This window comes from Neodiprion fabricii, chromosome 4 (assembly GCF_021155785.1).
Source record: "Neodiprion fabricii isolate iyNeoFabr1 chromosome 4, iyNeoFabr1.1, whole genome shotgun sequence".
Classification (NCBI taxonomy): Eukaryota; Metazoa; Arthropoda; class Insecta; order Hymenoptera; family Diprionidae; genus Neodiprion; species Neodiprion fabricii.
Genome location: NC_060242.1, coordinates 24,320,019 through 24,342,819, shown reverse-complemented (window position 1 = coordinate 24,342,819; position 22,801 = coordinate 24,320,019). Strand labels below are relative to the sequence as shown.

Genomic DNA, 22,801 nt, shown 5'->3' with positions numbered 1-22,801 from the left:
AGGTTCTCCTGGCATGGGTTCGCTCTATACGTTCGCAGCCAATAACAAAAACAGGTCTAGTTTCTTAGAGCGCGTTCGCAGCGGTTAGTATTTCGTTTTTTGCCGGTATTGTAATCAAGGAAGGGTTAGGTGAGTTTTTGCCCCCTCGAACAAAACACAGCAGATGGACTGAGTCGTCGGGTAGCCGCTGTCAGGATTCGAGCGACTGCTTGGACTCTACGCTGCCATCCCATGCCATCCCATGCCATCCCATGCCATGCCATCCCGTACCGCGAAGCTTCTTTGCGCGTCGATGATGGCCCTAGTTCATCGGAAAACGACTACTTCCAACACTCGGACGAAACTGGTTGTAGATTATTCTAATACTCGCCAATTTTTTTGGCCATGTATATGACTGCTAAGCTTGCCCCTGTGAGGAGAGAAAAAACGTCTACTTACGGCTGAATCGACAATTGGGAGCTGAGAGAGAGAGAGAGAGAGAGAAACGTTTGGAAAATCTCAAAGTACTCTAGTTTGGTCCAATAGTGTAGAGTGGGAATTAAATAACATCTCTAGTATGTGATTGAAGTGTATACGTGCAAATTCAAGTAACGCAAGCTAAGATACTAACAATTTTAAATAAACGTTTTATCATTAGAATGTTCCAAATGAATAAAATTCAGTGATTTTTATCCGATTCTAATGTTTCTGGCTCGTTTTGCACGCTGGCCAGATACTCGCTAATTATAGTCTAATGGCATTCACGAAATCTTGCATTGCGATTGTAGTATCGTAATTACAAAAATCTACTTTCATCCACTCTGTGACTACCTATTCATTTATTTTTTTCAAAAAGATTTTTTAAGATCACTATGGTTAACAAAATAAGCCCAGAAACATTAAAATTGGATGAAAAACACTGACGCTTCATCATTTTGAAGGTTCTGAGTTAAAAACCTTTTTCCAAATTATTCACACTTCAGCTTGATCATTTACTTGAATTTGTTTAGATTTATTGCTATTACATAATAAAGATGTTTAATTTGTGTCCGGCGTCATTGGTGAAAATAACATCGATGAACGTATTTTTGAACAGTTTCTTCGCATTTCATAACTCAAGGAATTCCGAGTTTCGATAGAAAAATATCAGAGGCTAACGAATTTTCCAATTACCCTGACAGCATCGAGAAATTGAGTAATGCATATTTCTTTGCACGGGCAATTCGACACCGTTCTGTTTCTTTTAGGAAATGCGATATTTTCGAAAAAATTCTCCCAGTTTGCAAAAACTCTGCGATGTGGCATTTCGCATCAATTTTCTGTGAATCAAAAAATTCGAATCAATCAGAAGCTAACCTGCCATAGTCAATAATTTTCTTTTATCCGACTGAAAATTTACCAGATTCCTTATTTCCATAAATCTGTAGATCTTCACGTATATTATAATTACATAGAATTCCTTGCCCCGTATATATTATAACCCAAAGATCTTTCATCCATCCTGCGATGATCATAAAATTTCCATCGCTGTTTCCTCAAGTATATTACAGCAATTACTGGTAAAGTTTATTCTACGCGCATTCTACGAGCAAATATCATCGGTGCATGAAGTTCTAGAAACGATGTTTTTTATTCCTTTCTTTTTTATAGTCGTTGTTTTTTCCCCTTCCGAACTCAAGGATGCATTATAAAAACACATAGACATATTATTATAGTTATGACGATTGCTTCCATTTATATTCCCTCTTTTTTCATCCCTCCACGTGCATTCTTTTGCCGATTCTCACCGTTTGATATACCAACCACGCGGCGTGCATAAATGTGTGCATACATACACACCGGGCTTCTAGCACGTACGCGGGGATGAGGTGAGTCTTTTCACGCCTTTACTCAACGCGTACGTACATTACGTACTCGACGTAATTTCTTTGTTTTCGGACCGGTCATAACCACGGGAACCCATTTATGTCTCGGTATATACCAGGATGAAGCATCCGTATGCATGCACTCTTCTTTATTCAAACACTTCGCACTTTGCTCGGCACACAACTCGTATGCACGTCATAAATATAATTGGTGGTTCAATAAGTGCGCGGGTGAAACGCCGGGGGATATATTTTCAATTCTGCAGGTGCTACGAAGTTGAATTTATATTCTTGAAAACTCAGTCACTGCTGTAAGGTAGATTCAATTTTTATTGTCGAAGTAGACCTCGATGATGTATGATATTATTTATTTTCCTTCAGTTTTTCCTATAACCATATGCATTCAATTTCTTGCAAATATCAATGCAATTACCGATATTCAACAATCGACAATAAGTAGTATCTCGGTATAACTAATAACTATAATATGCGTATAAATATTGTCGTGTTTTGCTATTTTGATGTTGACGAACAATTGATCAAAAATTTATTTAAATTCAGTGAGTTTTTTATTCGCCGTTCTCTTTCAATAGATTTGCTTTTAAAAAAAATATTCAATTCTGTTCAAGACGAATTTCACAAAAAAAAGTAACCTCTTAGAAAGGATGAGAAACGCGTCGCGTTTTTTCAAGTTCTAATCTTCCATTTCGAATTGATGTCACGAACTTGAGAAAATTGCTTTGTTTCTGACGCGCTCGCAATTGGATGGTTCGAATTTCGACAGTTGGTTTAATTTTTACCCCCGAAAAGTTTTTCTATATTTTGATAAATTTCAGATATGTTTATCGGAGATTTATATACAGATTGAATACACGCGATTCTAACTTTACGAGAAACAACAATTATTATCCATGTACTGATTATTCGCGGTGCAGATTTCTGATTATAATACCTTCGATGAAATACTATCTCTAAAAAAAAAAAAAGTATTCCTTATATGCCGAAGCAAGTTCACTCTTCATATTCTTTTTACGACAGCTGAACTAGAGGGAAAAAAATCCTTCATTTCGACATGGATCGAAGATCAACGTCCGCTGTAGTACAGCAGGTCGGAATATCTGCAGTTAAGGGTGCAGCAAAAAATGTTGGATGGATACTAATGCACCTTATATAAGTAAAATTTGTCAAGCAGGTCACGTACTACGATCAGGCAGCAAAGTATTTACCAATGTACTTTTTATTTTTCCATTACCAGCAACGTATACACGCTCATGTCGTACGTAATGACAATAATAAGAACAACGGTAACCCTCAAGCCATAAAAGAATGCTCGTGTATCATCACGGAAAAAAAATTCCAGGTGTGATTACGATGTACAGTCATTAACTATTTTCATATTTTACAACAATCGAAATATACGGTTCCGGATACAAAATATATATGAATTTTGTCAAAATCTAGTATGTACTACTAATTATTTATTAACAAATAATTTGATATTACGAGGTCTTATTCGACCGAAAAAATATAGCAAGCTAAACAAACAGTTTCAACGTTGCGGCAAGCGGAAAATATGATACTGACCTATACGATCATGATTCTTGTAATTAAAAAAATATTTAAATCGTTACTGTAACGGTAACTATACCCATTTTGCTTCTGTACAGATTGTTCTATCAACTAAAAAAAAATCAAATGTCTCTCCAAAAGTTTGATTTCGTTTTTTCGCATCACCGCGTCATCAGCACAGGTACGACGTACGTATCTCGATAATATGTATATAATAGATTGACGCGGAGTGGAAGCGGTGCGTTAAGGAGTTCTCAGCTCAGTTCGGCATCGCATCGCATCGCGCGTCCCGCGTTTACAAAAAGTTCTTTATACCTAAAAAGTCGTTATGTAAATGACCGGCCGGTGGCGGCACATATTGCCTGCCCCCTGCCCAGGGACGCTAACCACAACCCCAGACCCTCTTCCATCCTCCTTTACCTCCCTAGCCGAGCGTGGATGCAGGGACCTCGTCGTCATACACCGATGCGCTTCGTAGAGAGAAGAAGTGCCTTTCGACCAACCAAAGAAACTGCCATTTAGAGAGGGACCGGGACGGCGAGCGGCGAGGAGAAAAACGAAACGAAATAAAAGAAAAGGGGGAAAAACCAGCGACAATACGGGAATGAAAATGGAAGAGGTGACCGTACGCGCATTCCTATACGTTACACGTTACACCCATATATATATATATAATTTGGTGGACGTGAAGATGAGGAAAGATTGGAGAATAATAGAGGAATCGCGATATCGAATTTTCAAAAACGCCAAAATCAATTTTGTAGAATTTTAAAATTTGGACAAGTGTAGTTACATTTCACTTATACCACTGTTAAATTGTTGGGAAAGCGTTCGAGGTGGATGTCTGTTTACGTAATAAAAATCAAAAAACACGTGGGAAATGAAGAACAAGGCAAGTTTAATGCAGGCACTTGAGACAATTTCTCCTTAACTTTCATTATTTCACAAATCACGCTCGATTAAGCTGTCGGCAAGGTTAATCATTAACTGATTGACGTTCGAGTGAAAAATGGAGTCCGAGTAGTACTCGTTACCCGGGACTCATTTATACCTGACTTTTACGACGCGAGTGCACCGAGGCTCGTAAACCTTCCCTTTTTCAATCGCTCGCAGGTATACCTATACATGTGTATTACCAGCTGAGGCGCCACCGCGATTCAGAATTAGCTCACGATAGATTTGATTAATTAGTATATTATTTACGAAATAACGTTTATTCATAACACAGATGTACAGAATGACCGTATTTTTGTCACTACTTGTTGAATCGAGGAAATTGACATTTTTGAGGGTTCGTTCATTTGTTTGTTAGCCTTCAATTTGAATTTGGCATCGAAGGGTTGCTCAGTCAAGTGTGACATGAGTTAGGAATTGATACTCTTTCGTTAATTTTTTTTTGCAGAAAAACAAAAAATCGATTTGAAAACAATTTAAATTTTAAGAGCTCAAATGTCAGTATTTTCGTTTCAAATCCTACTGCAATTGTTAAAAATCTAGTATATTTGTACGATTTTACTCTGCGATGACTCGCGTCGTTCAGAAAAATATTCTCTGCAATTAACTACTACAATACTTTTTTTTTTCAAATCACATTGGCATCGTTATTTAAGATCGCACTGATGTTGGTTTTGATCAACAGAGGCTAATGTTGAATCGACCGTTGAAGAAAAAGATGTGAATAAACAAATTTGTAATAAATAAGGTTCCTCGCCGAAATAAGCCATTGTGGAATGAAACCGAACACATTTACTAGACATTTAGCCAATTTGAAGTGATTTGAAACGCATCATCGATATGTGAGCTTCTTTTATAATTCGAATACCTTTTGATCCAGCATTTTGAGGAGATCTTCGTGGCTTACGAATATAATAATTTGATAAATACTCATGTCGTAATAAAATTAATAAAAAGTATCGATTTTTAGCCAACCAACCTCCTTCAGATGTTGCTGTAATCAGTTTTTACCGACCGAGTGAAATGTCAATTATTCTGACAATTATCAAAGCCTACTACGTGTGGATCTAGTATTACGCTGACTGCGGTATTTTGACAAAACCGATGCGTGGGCTCCAAGAAAATTGTAAAAATAAGTTAAATTTTACTCAGTCGGTAAAGACTGACTACGACATCCCCTTAAATTGTTACAGTTACGTATCGTACACCGATTTCAAATATTTTACCGGTTTTCGGTGGTCTTTCGACAATTCCACGTGACTTCTCACCAGCTACATATTCGAAGTGATATCCGTGCGATTCTCTTTTTCGATCCTGACGATAATTCAACCCTGCATCGGACCCGGACGATCCCTCCTCGAGGAGATACCTGGGCGCCGACGAGAGTATATAGCGTGAGACCCGCGCCGCTCCGGACTGACTGGCTCGTAATAAGACCGACGGCTAGTTTTTTCCACCATGGTATTAATTTATACGCGGTACGAGTGTGCACGCCGCCGCATGCTACTTTTTTCACTCGTTCCACGAAATTTGCAAGAAACTAGTCGGATTACCTATACAAACCATGAGCTGCATGCTCGCGCGCTCACCTACACACGCATCGGTAATATTTATTTCTCCAATTGCATACGTGCACACAATACATGTATATAATATATATCCAACGCTTTTTCAACCGGTGGCGAGAGAAAAAGCTCCCTTTGTCGTATTTCGTGAATATTCTGCAATTTTACAGGAAAATACATATACGTTGAAAAAAACGTAGTGTTCAGTTTATTTATTATGCACAAAATACCGAGCAGACGGTCCTGAAATATTTTATAGTCGTAAGAACTGTTTTTTTTTTTTTTTTTTTTACACCGAATTTAACCAAATTTAATCGTAAAGCAAACTATTATAACCTCAGCCATGTTCACAATAAAAATTAGCACGGTCGTTATATAATATTGTATTTTAGGTCCCTACATTTTTTTCAGTGATATTAACACAAAAAAGAATTTGTAGAAATTATCAAATATGATGAAAGAAATGTTTTATCGATGCAGATAAACGTGTAAGTTTTACTCAATAAATCGAATTATTGTTCCAACGACTTTTTTTCAAGCAGATGATATGATTATCTCAATCAAACAACGTTGCTTTCTTCATATTACATGAACTTGACGCACTCTTTCTCTGTATCATGCACGTATATTATTTAGCTGTTCGAGCTTATAGACGATCATTATTACATACCGAAAAAATCTAGTCGATAAGCTTTCTTCCCAAATTCCGTTATTAAAGTTGCTTTCAATGATTTCTGGAAAACATATGTTGAGGAAAATAATCATACCTCCACCCTAACCGGCATGTAATTATATACGATGTAACTTTTCTCATATTCTCTGAATATCTCTGGAAATGCTCTAATTTTGATGTAGAAACAGCTAGAAAGAATTATTTAAAAATTTCATCGAAGACGCGTAAAAAGATATTCAAAAATTTATAGAACTTGTTCTCAAAGTTATGCATATTTTTCTGGGTTGCTCTGAATTTTTGAAAAGTACACTCAGAACCTGTAAAAATTGTCTAATCAGCAAAATTTCATTGCTTCTTCACGCATATGATCTTTTCGAAAATTTCCTCCGATTGAGTGTTCACAAAGGTATCAAATTGATTGATTACGAAATTGATAAATTGTGGTTTTTAGCCGAACGAAATGCCAGTATAAATTATAGTTTCATAGATATTTTCAACTGGTATTTTAAATTCTCGAGATAAAATCAAACAACTGCACAGATAGCAAAGTAAGCGATAACTAACATCTGAAAACGTCCAACAGTAATCATATAATTGCGGAGAAAATAATCCCCTAAAAAATGTTTCCAAAAATATGCGTTTTCAATATGGAGAACTGTGAAAAATCAGAAAACTTAGAATTCCAAATTGAAGTCAGATTCTTATTTTGATTATTTATTTCTCTTTTTTTTTCTTCTTTTTTTTTTTTGTCGGGACAAACGACGTTCAACAGAGCATCGATTGCCTTCGCGAGCTAGTCAAATCTAGCAAAGAGCGAATGTACGGTAGATCAGGAATAATGAGATGCACCATGTGGGCGCCATGGCTCGTTCAATAAATTATCGATGATTACTGCTCGACTTGCGGTAGGGTACAAAAACGATCATACCTAGATGCTCCCAAATTTTTGCCTTACAAGAATTTTTTTCTGCGGTTAGCTTATTCATTAATTACGGCACTCTGTTGTTGAGTTAAATTAGTTCGATTCTCCGATCTACACGTAAATCGATGAGATATATCACGTATATAAAATGTTTGGAACCCGTCGTGGATTCTGAAAGAATGACGATCAGAAATCCGTGCGGTTATATCACGAGGAGTTGCCTGCTGTACGGAGCAAAAAATGGCAACTTTTTTCTACGTTGTATCCGTACATTCACACACGCAAACGTATAACGAACACGTGCCAATTGCGTATAGATAAAAACCTGACCGAGCATCGACGACAAGAAACAGTTAAGAAAGAAATTGACGGGGAACCGCGTCTGATACATTTTGCAATGTCGTTTTCGATCCTTATGTTTGGGCAAATACAGATAATTTATTTTTGTTTTACTCGTCATTGTTATTCTATTCCAGTCGTGCAGACTTCCGTGCCGCAGAACGAGGCCGAACTTCAGTTGTACCGCGTCATGCAGCGTGCTTCTCTCCTTGGATACTACGACACACTGTTAGAGATGGGTACGTGATATTTTTTTGCTAAAAAGTATAAAAAAATAACAAAGAAGAAGAAATTGCGCGCAAAGAATTTTTCTCCGGGTAACACCGACCGCTTCTTCCCTTCTTCCTTTCTTTCTTTCTTTTTTCAAGCAAGAAACGTGGCTTCGTTGATATTTCAAGCGTGTAATAGATTGTGTAGCCTTACAGTGAGCTTTCCAAGTTGATGTAGCAAATTGAACTCGCGGGTTTCATCGCTTTTTCCAGTTTCCGTTAATTTCAGACTTTTTTCCTACAAAGTGTATTATACACTTGCTGAATTACTGCATGCAGTTTTTGCTACCCTGCCATGAATTATATAATAAATCGTGCCAATGTGCGCGAGGGAATTGGGTAAGTATATAAGTAGAATCATTTTGTTATACTTGCACAGGAGGCGATGACGTCCAGCAATTGTGCGATGCTGGAGAAGAAGAATTTCTAGAAATTATGGCACTTGTGGGGATGGCCAGCAAGCCACTTCACGTCAGAAGACTGCAGAAGGCTCTCCAAGAGTGGCTGACCAATCCCTGTAAGTTGAAGCAAATAATAATCTTCTCGGCTCTGCAAGAAGAACGGGCAATTTATACACTAGCTTCTGGTTCACAAAATAACGTCTTTTCAATTGTTAACAAAACCCGTGGCTTATGAACTCCACTATTTTAGAGGAAGCGATTTACAGCCATTCAAATTTTTCGTCATCACGCGAAGAAATATTATACTCAAAATTAACGCAAGATGGTTTTTCAAAGTTTCAATGCTATCAGCGTTGAATACATCATGATAAATTTTACAGTGACCTTTGTATTCGCATTCAATCATCTTCTCGTTTATACTTTTCAACATGAAAGAAAGAATCCCAACTGTTTCAAACTCCAACTAGTGAATTCTCAAAGAATTCGTCTGTTCTTCTTAATTCGCATTTTTCTATGATACTGAATAGTATTTTCTCCTCGAGCTACATCGTCATCACATCTCATATCGAAGCAGAATGCTGCGCGAAGGAGTGTTGAATTTAGATATGGAGTAAAAATGTGTCTGTTTTTCAGCAATGTTTCAAACGCCGGTAATACCCTCGAATCCTAACAGCAAATCTAATATACCGATGACTTTTCCGTGCATAAGTCCGAGAGCGCAGTTCCCTGCCCATAGTCAAACGCAATCCTCGTACAACGGGCCGCTTTTACCACTCACACCTTTGCCGTGTCGAAGCTCCAGTCCGGTTGTTCAACCTCCCAGTACCAACACGTCGACGGCTTCGACGACCTTTCGACACACACCGAGCCCAAGTGCTTCCGTATCATATCCGAGTGCCCAAAGTCCTGGGGTCTTACAGGTACGTCGAATTTCATATGAAATTTGAAATTTTAGGGTTATTCATTTGAAAATCAAGTAAATATTAAAACTGTTGTCCAACTATTCCCATTGATTGCTTGCGTTGTTTCTGATTTCCAATGATTTTTCACCGTTCAAGACGACCTCCGGTAATTCCTAGTGATTTGAGGATTAGATAGAATCATGGAAAATGTGCGCAGGAAAGTGTTGATATCATTGGAAATTACCAATAACATTGGATATCAATGAACATGAAATCACCCGATAAGATAGAATCACTATAGAATGATATTAATGAATTAAAAACGAGGCGTTTTTGAGACCATCTTTGAAACCTAGTGTATATCGTTCACGAGATTTATTTAAACCCCGCGAAATCTTCTAAACACATTGCAAGATTTTGTAAAATCACCGAAATGTATCAAATATCTGAAGCCTTCGGAATCTAAAAAAATCTTGGAAAATTTTGCTAGCTCTTATAAGATCCCTTGAAATCTTGTAAAATCCTTTGAAATAGAACAATCTTGAAATGTTGCGGATATGTTGTCCAAACAAAGTGACGAGTGGTCATCTCCTCTGTTAAAACCATTAAGTATAATTTACCGCAGGACTTCCAACGATTTCCCGCATGCTTTATAACGCTGGCCGTGCGATTTCTTCAAGGCTAGCATGTGATTTCAAGTGATTCGCAATTATGAGATGAACTTCGCAGGTAGGAACTTGCGAGTCCTCTTGTGGAAGCGGCACGACGTCGAGTCCTGGGGGTGCGAGTGGTGCTCCCGGTAGTCCAACTCAGCCCGTTCCCGCGCTTCTCCAATCCCAGGTTCAACGATTGTCGGATGCAGCTGAACGACTGGCAGTTAGTTTGCCACCGCTCGACCCGAAGCCACACAACATCAAGAAGAAGATCTGTAAAAACCTCGAGGTCGGTCTTGTTGTAGGATATGGCCAATGTACCTTGAAAGTCGCAGGCAACTGAACATCCAAATGCGCGTGCGCGAAACCGTGCGATTTCATTGGTAGATTTATCCAACTCGCTTCCAGTTTTCTGACTGCTTGTCAGGTTGACCAACTCAGTTGCGACTGGACGCTAGCTATCAAAATTCATAGGCGTCTCGACGTTACGTTGCATTGAGTATTCGAGGTGTCCAAAATATAACGGCCTGCCATCAAATCAGCATAACCTCGAAATGCTTGTCCGTATTGATAGTTTGTGCAGAGTCCTAACCAAACAGAGTTGGTCAGCGTGTTTAAGAAGACGAAAACTTTGGCGCATGCGCTCAGCTTCCTGGGACTGATTGTTTCGCTGCGATTTCGATGTTCTCGCAAATCCGTAACAAAGTGAACACTAATATTGAAATCGGTGTTCCAGATGGTAATGGCGATGTCGGAAAATGACCCTCGTCGTATGGATGAAATCCGAAAATACGCGGCGATATACGGAAGGTTCGATTGCAAGCGTAAACCGGAGAAACCTTTGACGCTACACGAAGTTTCGGTCAACGAGGCAGCAGCCCAGATCTGCAAATTTGTACCTGCGCTTCTCACAAGAAGAGACGAACTTTTTCCACTCGCCCGTCAAGTCGTTAGGGATTCTGGATACCATTACTCAAAGAGTCAATAGTGAGTAACGTTAACCGACTTAACATGCCGCCTCGTTCTTGCGTTACACGTACCTGCGACTAGTTTTTTTCACGCGAAGAACAATTTTCATTACTCATGAGTATAGGTGTTTATTGCACTGGGTGTATATGTGTATCCAAAAGAACGGAACCCCTAATTAACTTGAGTAAAAAACGTTTTTGCTAAAAGTTTCTATTCTAGAAAAAGATCTAAGAGATCTAATTAGATCACAATTTTGTGTATATAATTTCATCTAATCAGTATACATCATTTATAGATTTATTTGTATCGATTGATGGGCGTTTTTGATTAGAGAAAAGAATTGATCCGGGCCAATTGGGCCCAAACCCAAAATGCAACATCATATACACCGGAAAGCAACGAATTGTTCTAAATTCGAACTTGCTATGAAAAAGGATGGTTACCATTTTAAAAAATTCAAGGATCCATTTAAAAAACATCGTCTTGAGCCTTCGTTATTTTTAAAATCGTTATTTTTCGTGGAACCGTTACCTATTCGAGTTATTTAAGAGTTTCCGCCCGTTTTTATACACCCTCTACAATTGTTTAGTTAAGGAAAGTTTCGAAAACCCAGACTTGGGAGAAATACTAACGATAATGCAAGACCCTGAGAACGAAATCATTTTCAGCATCTCGATGATGAGACCGCGAGAGAACGGCGAGGACGCGGGTGACGGTGACAGGGTGAAACGGTATCGTCTCGATCTAGAGGGTGAGAGTGAGGATTCCACGCAGGTTAGCTCTCCCCATCTGATAAAATGATCACTCTGATCACTCGTGCATCGCTCCTGTAGCATGCTTAACTAACCCAGCCATATGCACATTAATAATGACTCACACCCTCCATACCGCTTCGGACCGAATCAAAGGTTAAGTATGCTATCATATTTGTTTTATTTCCGCTTTATTCGTCCGCACTTCCTTGATACGAAATACCTTACTAACCCATTGGTGCAGGTTAGATATTATAGATCATTACGATTCATCGATGGCTCGACCAACGATTCGCTGCGAGAGCCGACAAATCGATTAATCGGAAGAACGATTGATCATCGAAGAAATAATTAATCGAAATTTCGATTGATCGAGTACGCGATCGATTGAAAAACCACTAATCGAAATCTAGATTGTTCGATCAAACGCACATCCCTAGTGAATTCCAAATCCCGCGGTCTTTTACCTGTTTATGAATTCCGGATACTCCTTGTACTCCAAGATGTACTTTTGCGAACATCATGCTTATTTTTCGCAGTACAGATACGTGCGCTCTGTTTCTTGTATACGTGATCCACACACGCATTTCATACATTTGCACGCCGCACGCATTACATTACAGTACCAGCGAACGAAGAACAGGATCGTGAGGAAAACATTGTCCTCGAAGGTTAATGGTTATCGTCATTGAAGTAGTCAGTAAGCAGTTTAACGACGAATTAATTGGTCGCAAAAAAAAACAACAAAAGTAGAAAACAAGTGAATACCATTTTTATTTATTACATATCGCAGCAGTCACGTTCACCGACCTCGCTTGTTATTTACTTGTTAGTTAGTCGGAAAGAAGAAGACAAAGAAACGAATCGAAACATTTGAAAACAATCGCGTATCAAAAATAAACTACACTTTATGTTTACGAGATACGTGGTAGAATAGGTGCATGTTTTTACAAAAAATTTGATAGCGGTGCGAGGTGCCCGGAATTGTTTTTCTTGGTTGTTTAGCATACTCTCATCTGCATTTCAATCTTCGCATCGTTGTGGTTTTTGGTGCATGTTTTCCTTTCAATTCTTTCGAAAATTGCTTATTGTTAGTAGCTTCTACGGTTTGAACGACCGTTGAAAGCTGCGTGTTACTCATAGCGAGAGATATCTTGAAATGTCGATTTTATGTAGTATCATAACAGTTTGTTTACCTGCCACTGGTCTATAGATTGTAATCTTTATAAACCAGTGGCAACTGCAGGAGTTACACGAGATAATCATACACCACAAATCCTGACATGAGATTTCGACACGTGTAATAAAATGCCTTTACGGGCTTATTCGAGGCGGGAATCTTGGAAAAACTAAACTATGTGAGGTAAATTTTTTCATCAGGTGCAATTCTTTCACTTAAGAAGTTGACTGTAATCATGCAAAAGTCGGGAATTGAATTAAACGCGATAATAACTTCTGATGGATGCGGATACTTTACAAGTATAATTCTAGAGATGATAAAGAATTGCGAACTCATACTAAACAAGCTGTGAAGGTAATTTATTAATTTTTGAACGTTCACTTTAATTTTACATTTATTCAACGTCTTTCAACATCGAAAAGATAGTTTGTATTTCCTCGTGGTTTGAAATACTTACTGATTGGTTTTCTTTTTTATAATTTATTTTTCTGAATCCGTAAAAGTGCCAGTGCTATAAAATATTGTGTAGATCATTAGAGTTGCCGCGTTTACATTTGTATGGTAGTTTTGAGGGGCGAGCCACGTTTAAAAGTCAGGAAAAAACGTGTCTCGCATTTTCAATTGGGCAAAAAAATTCGTGTCAAAAATTTCACAAGCTAAGCTAAATAAGCGGATTAAACATACTATTTTTGGAACATTGTTTTATTTTTAAAAAATGCGTCTCGTTATAAAAATTTGTAGATCCGGATCTGAATATTTGTTCACCATGATCATCGAAGCATTTCCAACTATCGCTTGTTTGTAATTTCTGATACGATTGTTTTATAAATCAACTCGCTGAAAACTGTCTATAATCCGGTATATCACGTTGCAACTCGACGCTGTTAGTAAGTGAGTGAGGATTCAAACAGCACAAAATGTCTTACGAATAATTTTTCTACAAGCATTGAACATCATTTCTCTTAATTTTGTAACCTTTGTTTTTTATTTTTTTTCCCCTTGATACTAAACATTCCTAAAATTTTCTGTGCGCTTGGCACTACTTTTCCGATAGTAAACCCTATTTTAGTAGAAAGTTCTACCGGCATGAACAATAACTATTTTACTGTGAATTATCTATTTTCTCCAAAACTGTGCTCATGAATTTTGACATTTTTATGGGTGATATTAATTCATTCATGGTCGAACTGGATCAAAAAGAATCGTGTTACAAACTCCCATATAATCTTACAACACGTTGTGAAAATTCTACACAGAATTGCTATGATATTTAAGTACTTCGATTGGCAAAAGATTGCTAATTAGTGTTGGTACGTTTTTCGCATTGTTCTGTATACGTGGGTGAGGATTTTGTAAATCCGATTGGCTTTATTAAATACGTGCGTAGATTTCGTGACATATTTTTTTCTGATTATTTTTTTTTTTTTACTCAAAGTGTGTTAAGACTGGAGAGTTGAAATTGACCTGTTTCATGGGTATAATAGTGTACATATGATTAGATCAGGGGTACTTCGCTGTGTTCGGTTTTGAAATGGGAAGTTTATACATACAGTGTGTTTTGTGTAACGGGAATTGGTTTTTCGCATGTGTATAAAAAGGAAGCCAGTACTCCGTAATATTTGAAAATTGAAACGGAGGAAAACACGGTGAGGCGTACATAATTCTACCCTTTGAAAATCGCGTGAAAAATTCTCCTGCATATTAATTCCTTCAGGTTTACACGCTAAGGGTAGACGGAAAAAATCGAACCACGTCCTGCATTTTAACGCCGCCGAAGGCGGAACATCACCAGGAAAGCAGCTGTAACAAGTACGGAAATGGGATTTTCGGATTCCGTGATAATTTACGTCATTCTTGGCTCGTTGACGAGTGAAAAACCTGGAATAGCAAGACACGTGGACGCAACTGGGATGCGGCAATGCTTTCCCGCAGAATGATAGTAAAAGTAATGATTGCGAGGAACGTCCGTCTCGGGCATAAGGAATCTTATTAAAGGATTAACCGTTTTTCTGGGCGAATCGTACACAGAATACATGCTGATCATGTCTTAACGCAGCCTCAAGATACGCACAAGGATCGTGGAAAACAGAATTCAGTCGTGCCTGATACCTCTCAGGTAATCCGACACTTTTACGTTACGTAAACCAGAATTTCTTCTGCAACTGGAACGGTCAGTGTCGAATTAGTACGTGTGTAAATTTATCTACGTTTATCGAAATATACCGTTTCAAATCAAGGGACGCCAAACGACTTCACGTGACTTTCTTTTACGGTGTGCACCTTGACTTCAGGAGGACAGAATTTAATTGACATGTATTGTTCCACGATCGACGTATTGACGAAACGACAACGCGACATTTCTTCAAATAATTTGTAATCACGAACTGTATTCTGATAGATTATTATGTACGACGGTTACTGTAGGGATGAAAAATTGGTATAATATTTCTCTTAGACTGAAGAATAATTATCTATAAACCAAAGTGAAACAACTAACGAGATACGTACCAACGCATTGTAGGTGAAGCCAGAATTTCAAATTCTACGTAGAGTCCAGAATTCTACCTGAGAATGTGTCAGCGATTGGATTGCCCCGCAAACCGCCTTTGCAAGTCATGCAATCCCAATTCTTAGCAACTCATGGATCGGCGAGGCTTCGGGTTTTTGGATAGTGATACTCAAACAACAGTGGGTAAGACCCGCAATATAATTGTCCGTATCACGGGACCATAAATATAACGGCAAAATCACAGCGCACTCCAGTTATAATGTCACAATTTGATTGCCACAGATAATTGTGTTTACCACTTGAAGAAGAACTACCGGGCCTAGACGTTCTGCATCATGTACCTCTTCGAACAAGTAATTACGGACAATTTAATGTAGTTTTACACACGAATGATTTTATCTCTCTATTTACGCTATGTAAAACGAATAACCAACGATGTCACCGTCTTCGGTATTTCAATTTCAGATCTTTTTCCCTCAATTTCAAATCCAGCTGCACGGCAACGTTTCACGATGGTCATTCGACAAAACAAACCATTCGAATATGACTACGGTAGCAAAAATTCGAGGAAAGTTTTACGTGAATTGAGAACTGACTTTTCATCTATAGTCTGTAGTTATTCAACGTAAGCGAAGAGGTTCATCTATTGATTCGACATCACGCTTTACAACTAACCGATATTGACTTTATTTTTATATCTGACGATAGTACTCATGTTTTCATGTGACATGAAAATACTCGATTTTGAATTATAAATATGTAAAACGTGCATCATTTTGTCGATCATACTAAATCCGTTTTGTTACTATAATCTTGTTATTGTTACCATTGCTGTAACTGTTGAAATAATATATCAGTTGCATAAACAACAATAACTTGTTTGTTATTTGGCGAACCTTCAGGTATTATATCATGGACCGTTCGGCTTGCAGCAGACAATAACATACGTGTAGATATGTACAATCGAGGACTCGTATATATCAGGAGCCTTTTTCGAGGTAATTTTTTGTTGGTCACTTTTTCGTATTCCTCTTTTTGTCCGTACTTTCTGCACGACAAACGGAAACTTTTTTACGATACACGAACGATTCGGTTTTTGTCCTGTTTGTCTCAATCTATCTTCCATGACAAGACTGGAGATATAGCGCGAGGATACTGATCTTTTTTTTTCATCGCAATATCTTTCCATCTGCATTGCAATCGACTAGGACTAGAACCAATAGTGGGTCACATTACTTAGGCTTGTTTTCTTTGATACCCGTTGACGGAACAATTGTTTCACCTATTTTTATTTTACTTTTCCCTTTCTCTACAGTTTATCCAACTCCAATTCTCTCCCGAATTATTGGATTCGAGGTACCAAACTGCGGGGCGTAACTCGTCTTCAAAAATATAGTGGCGTCAACAATCTTTCCACGGGAACCAGTCAAAATATGTATCGGCATCGTGACCGTAGACTCAGGCTTTCTGAAACTCGTTTAGTTTACAACTAATCGGCGACCGGTACTTACAGTCTTTACATCTATTCGCACACCGAATAGGTGACAATTTTTTTGCAGGAAAAGAAATTCTGCGACTATCATGCAGAGGAAGTTTTGGTAGGAATTAAATTTTAGTTTTAACTAGCTTTAAAACCCTCGCTCGCTAAAGTTCGCTCTGGGTCGGATGCCTATAGTGTAGCTGGATTTTGCGCTCATGGGCTCGCTTACTCGTTGTCAGTGTTTCACCAGATGATACGAGATTTACCAGATTGTTTGGATTGGATTGAGGATTGTTCAATGGGTAATAAATGTTAATCCGCTAGTCCGTCTAGTCGAGTTTCGTCATTTAGCGGACCTCGAATGCAGTAACTACGGAGCGCTAGTCCTGGAGGTCGAAATCCACAAGGTAAAAGACCTGGACAGCCAAAACTACGGAGCGGTTGTCCTAGAGGTCGAGTTTCATCAGGTAGCAGACCTGGAGCGCAGGATCCAGGAGGTAGAGAACCCGGTACTCGAAATCTGCGGAGCGCGATTCTCATACGTCCGCTCTACTGCGCGGTTGTTTCCGGACTGAGGAATTCGGCTAGCTGATTTTCGTCTGTATAGATCGATGACGTAAGAAAAAAATTTTGGGTGACGTCACTTTTTGAACATCCGAACATACGAACATTCAAAATTTGGTTTCGAACTTTAATACTATACATGATATATGATATTTGAAAACAGTGGAAATAATCGTGACTCTCTTCATGATTATTGTTACTCATTTACATCGCTAACGATTTTCTTCGGTCGATCCTTATGGTTGATTTTTCCATCTGTCATGTAACTGCGAAATGAAACCGCGATTTCCTCGATTTTTAAAATATGAATTAGTCGACTTGAATCGTTCAAAATAACAAAGTGTCAGATCGATAATCAGGTGATGAAGTACCAAGTAATTAGTTGGATGTTTCACGTTGTAATAGCCTTAAAAATTTAGAATAACTAGCCTGCTTATAAGATTATAGCGATAAATAACACTTGCCATTATTCTCTGCTATGCTGTCTTAAAAAGTTGGTATTTTAGTCACTTTTCAAACGGCTTGTTCTAATTCTACTTAAATTAACCGATTTGTGCAATTCGTCGTTTTATTTCTGCAGCCTAAGTTCTGTGAAAGCTACATCACGCTGTCTTTGTATATAACAATAACTCAACCCCCGCCTAGTAGGTCCGAAATTCGCAACATATTTGTTCTCGGATACACCAATGTGTTTTTCTAGGTGGGCCATCCATATTGGTAACTTTGATTGCCTATAGCAGTTTTGGTGTTGCAGGCAATGCTGGACGTTAGCAACTCAACGACGAAGCGGCACAGATCATCAAGGTGACTATTTCGGTTTTTGAATATAGAATAGCGTATCTCTTTAGCGGTCCCTGAATAACAAGTTCGCGAAAAAAAAAAAACTGCCATCATAAGAAACGAATAAAATTACTTTTCTACACTTCAGCTCTCATCATCGCGTTACCAATTAGACCAAGTTACATACGTTTTTGTATTCTGAATCCGGCGACAATTACATCTAACGTCCGACAATATAAATAAGAATAGAGGATGTTAGAGTAAACCATTGTTTCAGCTTTCAATACATTATCCACCTGACACTCTATACAGCAACAGTTACAGCAACAAACGTGAAGTTATCAAAAATCGCTCGAAACGTTTTCTAGTCACTTCTGTGATCGTTCGAAATCGTATTTACCTAAATCATAATGAAAATAGTTACGTCAAGTCGTTTCGAAAGTCATTTGGAATTATACAGGCAGTAAATTCAGGCCATTATTTGCGGAGAACCATGTGAACGTGTAATACACTGATTGTGTAAACATGTCGATGTCGGTGACTGTAATCACAGTGCGAGTTAAATGTGAAAACATTGAAACCCTAGTGAATATACCCATAATTTTGATCGTTACCGTGTCGTCGTATTGGCCTTAGCCGAAACGATGTTAAGACATTGAAAGTGAAAACAAGCTTTAGACTTCTACTAATGTTTAGCGATCCGTGGATACGTCAGTTTCGACAAAATTTACGCTATCCAGATTCGAAATTACCATTCGATTGATTCAAAATTAGGTAAGTAAATAAGTTCAGAAGAACTACGTGGGGATTTTTTGTTCCAGTTATTACCATATTATTATTAATATTATTACTATTATACGATTTTAAATCACTGAAAATATAGCTCGCGTTTTTCCAACACAAAACAAAATATATCACAGTGTTGTTCAGACGTGATTCAATCGATTTGTCGGACTTGTATTCAACTCTGATTGTCAGTTGAAGAAGTGAATCATCGAATAAGTGAATGAAGAAATGAACCAAACTCCTAATACTAAAAAAATATTTGCAACATAATATATTGTGGCGTGAAGTGTGTACGAATTTGATTTGTAGGCTTAAGCAAACGAATCAGAAGTTTTGCGACGTTGAACAGGCGAGTTATCACATAGACCCACGATTTGAAATAATCTTATAATAATGAATTGTATAGACCTATGGTACATTATGAAACATCGTTATATATTATGTGTTTATTAAACAATGCACCACGAAAATAAAAAAAAAACTATTTGATTCATTTTTTATCACCCTATTTAACGGGTCAATATTTTTAAGTGTAAAAATGCACTTGGGAGCCCAAAATCCCGAAAACTCTGTAATTGTGTATATATTTCGCAACTTGTAAATCTGTATACCGTCTAAGTCCGAAGGTTACAGTTTCTTCTAGTCCGAAACTGTAATCTTGGGTTATAAATGCAAAACGAAAGCTTCGAATTCGTTACTTCTCTGATTAGGGTGTCAAAATATATCAATACATAGTTCACGTGACATGTCCTATATAATATAGCAATTATTTCGTACATAAAACAGCTTGCACTTACCATCAATCAGCTCTATTTGAAGTTCCATATCCATTATACTCCAGATGTGATGTTTAATGCGCGGTCAATTGTGATGTTTCAGTCCCGTTTGGCACAGGAAGAGTAACGGCGTATTCAATGCAAGTCCAGACGCAAGTGATTCGGACACTCAGTTTTCCTTTTCTAACGATGCACCTCCATCTCTGCAAGTAAGTTTACTTTTTAGCACATTTTATTGAACCTTTAATTATGCGAAACGCTATATTTCTAGTACGGGTGGTCTAGAAGAAACAAGTTATACAATTTTGAAACGTTTTTTTACTAAAGTTTTTTACCGATTAACCATCGGAAGAACATAATCGGCAAAAATTCGGACATCGGGAACTGTAAACACCTCAAAAGAAAAGTATTTATATAGATATCACATTCTGACCTTTCGAATATAAATTTCTCAGTAACTTGTAACAAAAAAACTCTTTCCTTGCTTGCGATTTTTCAAAAATACGCATTTCAAACACATTATCAATCAAGGATGAACAAAATTAAAAGTGATTTAGCTACATGCAGACGTTTGGTCGTATTTTATATCAAAATATGGTAAAAGCAGAAGAGATTAAAATATTTTCGTTGATGTACTCGTGCTATCTGTAGTTTTTCAGATTTTTTTTTTGCTCTTCATCGTTCGATCAATGAAAGAAAAAAAAAACAATTCAAAATCGAATTACATGTTTATTCGAAAAACTACAAAGAAATTTGTACTCAGGAGGTCAAAATGCATGAGATTCATCGATGACGTCGTGAATCTTGCTGACTTAATTGTCCTAATGACTTAATACCACATACATCTCATTGTCAATTAGAATGAAACATTTTGTGGCGGATTTCTTAATGCTAAATGACTTTCAGCGTTTTGTTAGTTGATCATACTGAAGGTTAATGTAAATTTTCAACTTATTTTTTCTAGGATGAGGGAGATGCTGATAATAGTAACGAAGAGAATGACTTCAACTTGAAGGTATGCATAATATATGCTTTTGGTATTGCACCTTACTCGATATTCCAGTAAATAAGTCAAAATAAACTGCAAACAAACATCGCTAACAACTTTATAAGAAATAGGTATACAAAAACAACTCTATTTTCTACCACCCTCATCGTCGTTATAAGCAAACGTCCAAGTTTCATTTTTATTCATTGACATCTTCAAACTCTGTAAAATCCACCGATCGAGTCCAAGAAAAAATTGTTGTGAGGTTTGGATAATTGACGTGATTCCCGAAATTTTATTGCTAGGTGATCGCATCGCGGGGCGATGACATAATAGCTGTGGCTAATCCAGCTCTTAGGATGTCACCACCAGTTCACATGAACTCTATGGAATGTGCGCCTCAACTTCAAATAAAAGAAGAAACCGCAGATGAAAAATCTGAGTCGTGATAATATTATAAAATGTCATTCACATATGGTTATTGTTATTTTATTTTTTATTTTCTATGTATATGCGTTATACTCTGTTATCTAGTTTTATTAAAATTTACGTATAATTGAAATTTTTCATATGCTGAATTGCTGTGGCATTGCAAAGTTGAAAATCTGATTTCATTCGATTCTATATACAAAAGTATGATAAACGAATTGAATGGATTTTGTTGCAACATCAGTATCCAAGAAATTTCCATTGTCCCACAGATCCAATGCCACTAATTATAACAGAAATTCTAAACATATATTTCTGAGGATTTCAGCATTGCTATGTCTGAGCAAAAGTGTTTTCATTTATGAGTAAGTTATTTCTTCAGAAACAAGCCAATTTTGTCTGACAGTGTTATAACATCATTTGTATGTACACGATCGAGTTAATGGCTAAGAATTTTAACCTGTTTCGAGTTTTTTAAGTCGCTGAGTTAATTGGATACCAATTCGGAAATACGAAATCAAAATGGCGGATGTTTACATGATTCCAGAATGCACTTTTGTTTGTTTGATCATAAGTATAGTTGATACGTACGTTTCCGGCATCCTCCCTCCCTTCCTTTATTCCTACTTTCCGTCATGGTAGCATCTATTTATTAAATTCCAATACCTCACACTCATTCCGACCAAATTCTACGTATTCGCAAACACTCGTACGTTGCCAAATTCAGGTACCTACCTCGCGTGTTTATTGCCCGGCGGTCCGATGAGAAGTGAGGACAACCGAACTGACGATTCTCCAAGTCACGCGGCAGCGTCGATTATTATCGATCGCTCTGAGATTTGAACACTTCAACGGTTTGCAACGTTCACGCTACATTCTGTCTAACCGCGCACTATCCACATGCGATCCTTATATTCGTTTGAATCAATGCGTGAAGAAATTATTCACATTTCAGAAATAAACGAAAATCGCAAATAGCGTTCGTATTTTCACCGTTTAAGGCTCCGATGATAATATAGAAACCCGTGATTAAGATTTACCTTGTACAGTTCGCTGTACTTTATTCACTGACTATGATGACGAGAATCACTCGGATTGTATTAACAAAGTTGAAAACGAAGTTAAAAATTATTATTTCGATAAATACATATGCATTATACATTATATATATATATTCTAATTAAATATCTCAAAATATATATATTTTTATGTTAAATTATGTATGCTCGTGTTATGTTCATTTGTGAATTTATCTATATAACATGCATATAGAATAATTGTTAAGTTTTCTATTTTTGTTCACTTATATATAATATTCCTATAGCTAAACATGCATGTAGGTATATGCCTATATTTTCTTATGACTATTCCGACTCATCACGTTGGTGCAGTAACGACGAATATCCGTATTATTGTCAAATACATGTACAAAAGAAATGCATTTTGCAAACAAAAAAAAAAAAAATAAAATAAAAAAAAAAGAAAGAAAAACAAATG

At 37.4% G+C, this 22,801-nt stretch overlaps 1 protein-coding gene and 1 long non-coding RNA gene across 10 annotated transcripts in view; one reads left to right on the top strand and one right to left on the bottom strand.

Moving 5' to 3' along the window:
* The window catches only part of LOC124181390 (NGFI-A-binding protein homolog), a 36,899-nt gene extending 14,102 nt beyond the window's left edge, over positions 1-22,797 (top strand). The window contains exons 2-11 of one of the 9 annotated variants that reach the window (XR_006870443.1): positions 8,004-8,105; positions 8,515-8,652; positions 9,170-9,456; positions 10,168-10,380; positions 10,828-11,078; positions 11,729-11,834; positions 14,707-15,108; positions 15,514-15,684; positions 15,784-15,854; positions 15,967-17,246. Coding sequence is in view for 3 of the 9 variants with exons in the window: in XM_046567921.1 (XP_046423877.1) it covers positions 8,004-8,105; positions 8,515-8,652; positions 9,170-9,456; positions 10,168-10,380; positions 10,828-11,078; positions 11,729-11,834; positions 18,300-18,349; positions 19,991-20,096; positions 20,852-20,902; positions 21,181-21,324 (1,448 nt within the window). In the remaining 6 variants the exon portion in view is untranslated. Of the gene's footprint in view, positions 1-8,003; positions 8,106-8,514; positions 8,653-9,169; positions 9,457-10,167; positions 10,381-10,827; positions 11,079-11,728; positions 11,835-14,706; positions 17,247-18,245; positions 18,350-19,990; positions 20,097-20,851; positions 20,903-21,180 lie in introns of those variants that run through there. The other 8 variants (XR_006870444.1, XM_046567921.1, XR_006870442.1 and 5 more) reach the window with 8 other exon arrangements.
* LOC124181395 lies at positions 6,133-22,080 on the bottom strand. The gene is made up of 4 exons (XR_006870450.1): positions 22,040-22,080; positions 19,909-20,090; positions 8,507-8,650; positions 6,133-8,373 (listed from the first exon to the last, which is right to left on the bottom strand). It is a non-coding gene; the product is annotated as an uncharacterized LOC124181395 (long non-coding RNA).
* Positions 22,798-22,801: the final 4 nt, after the last annotated feature.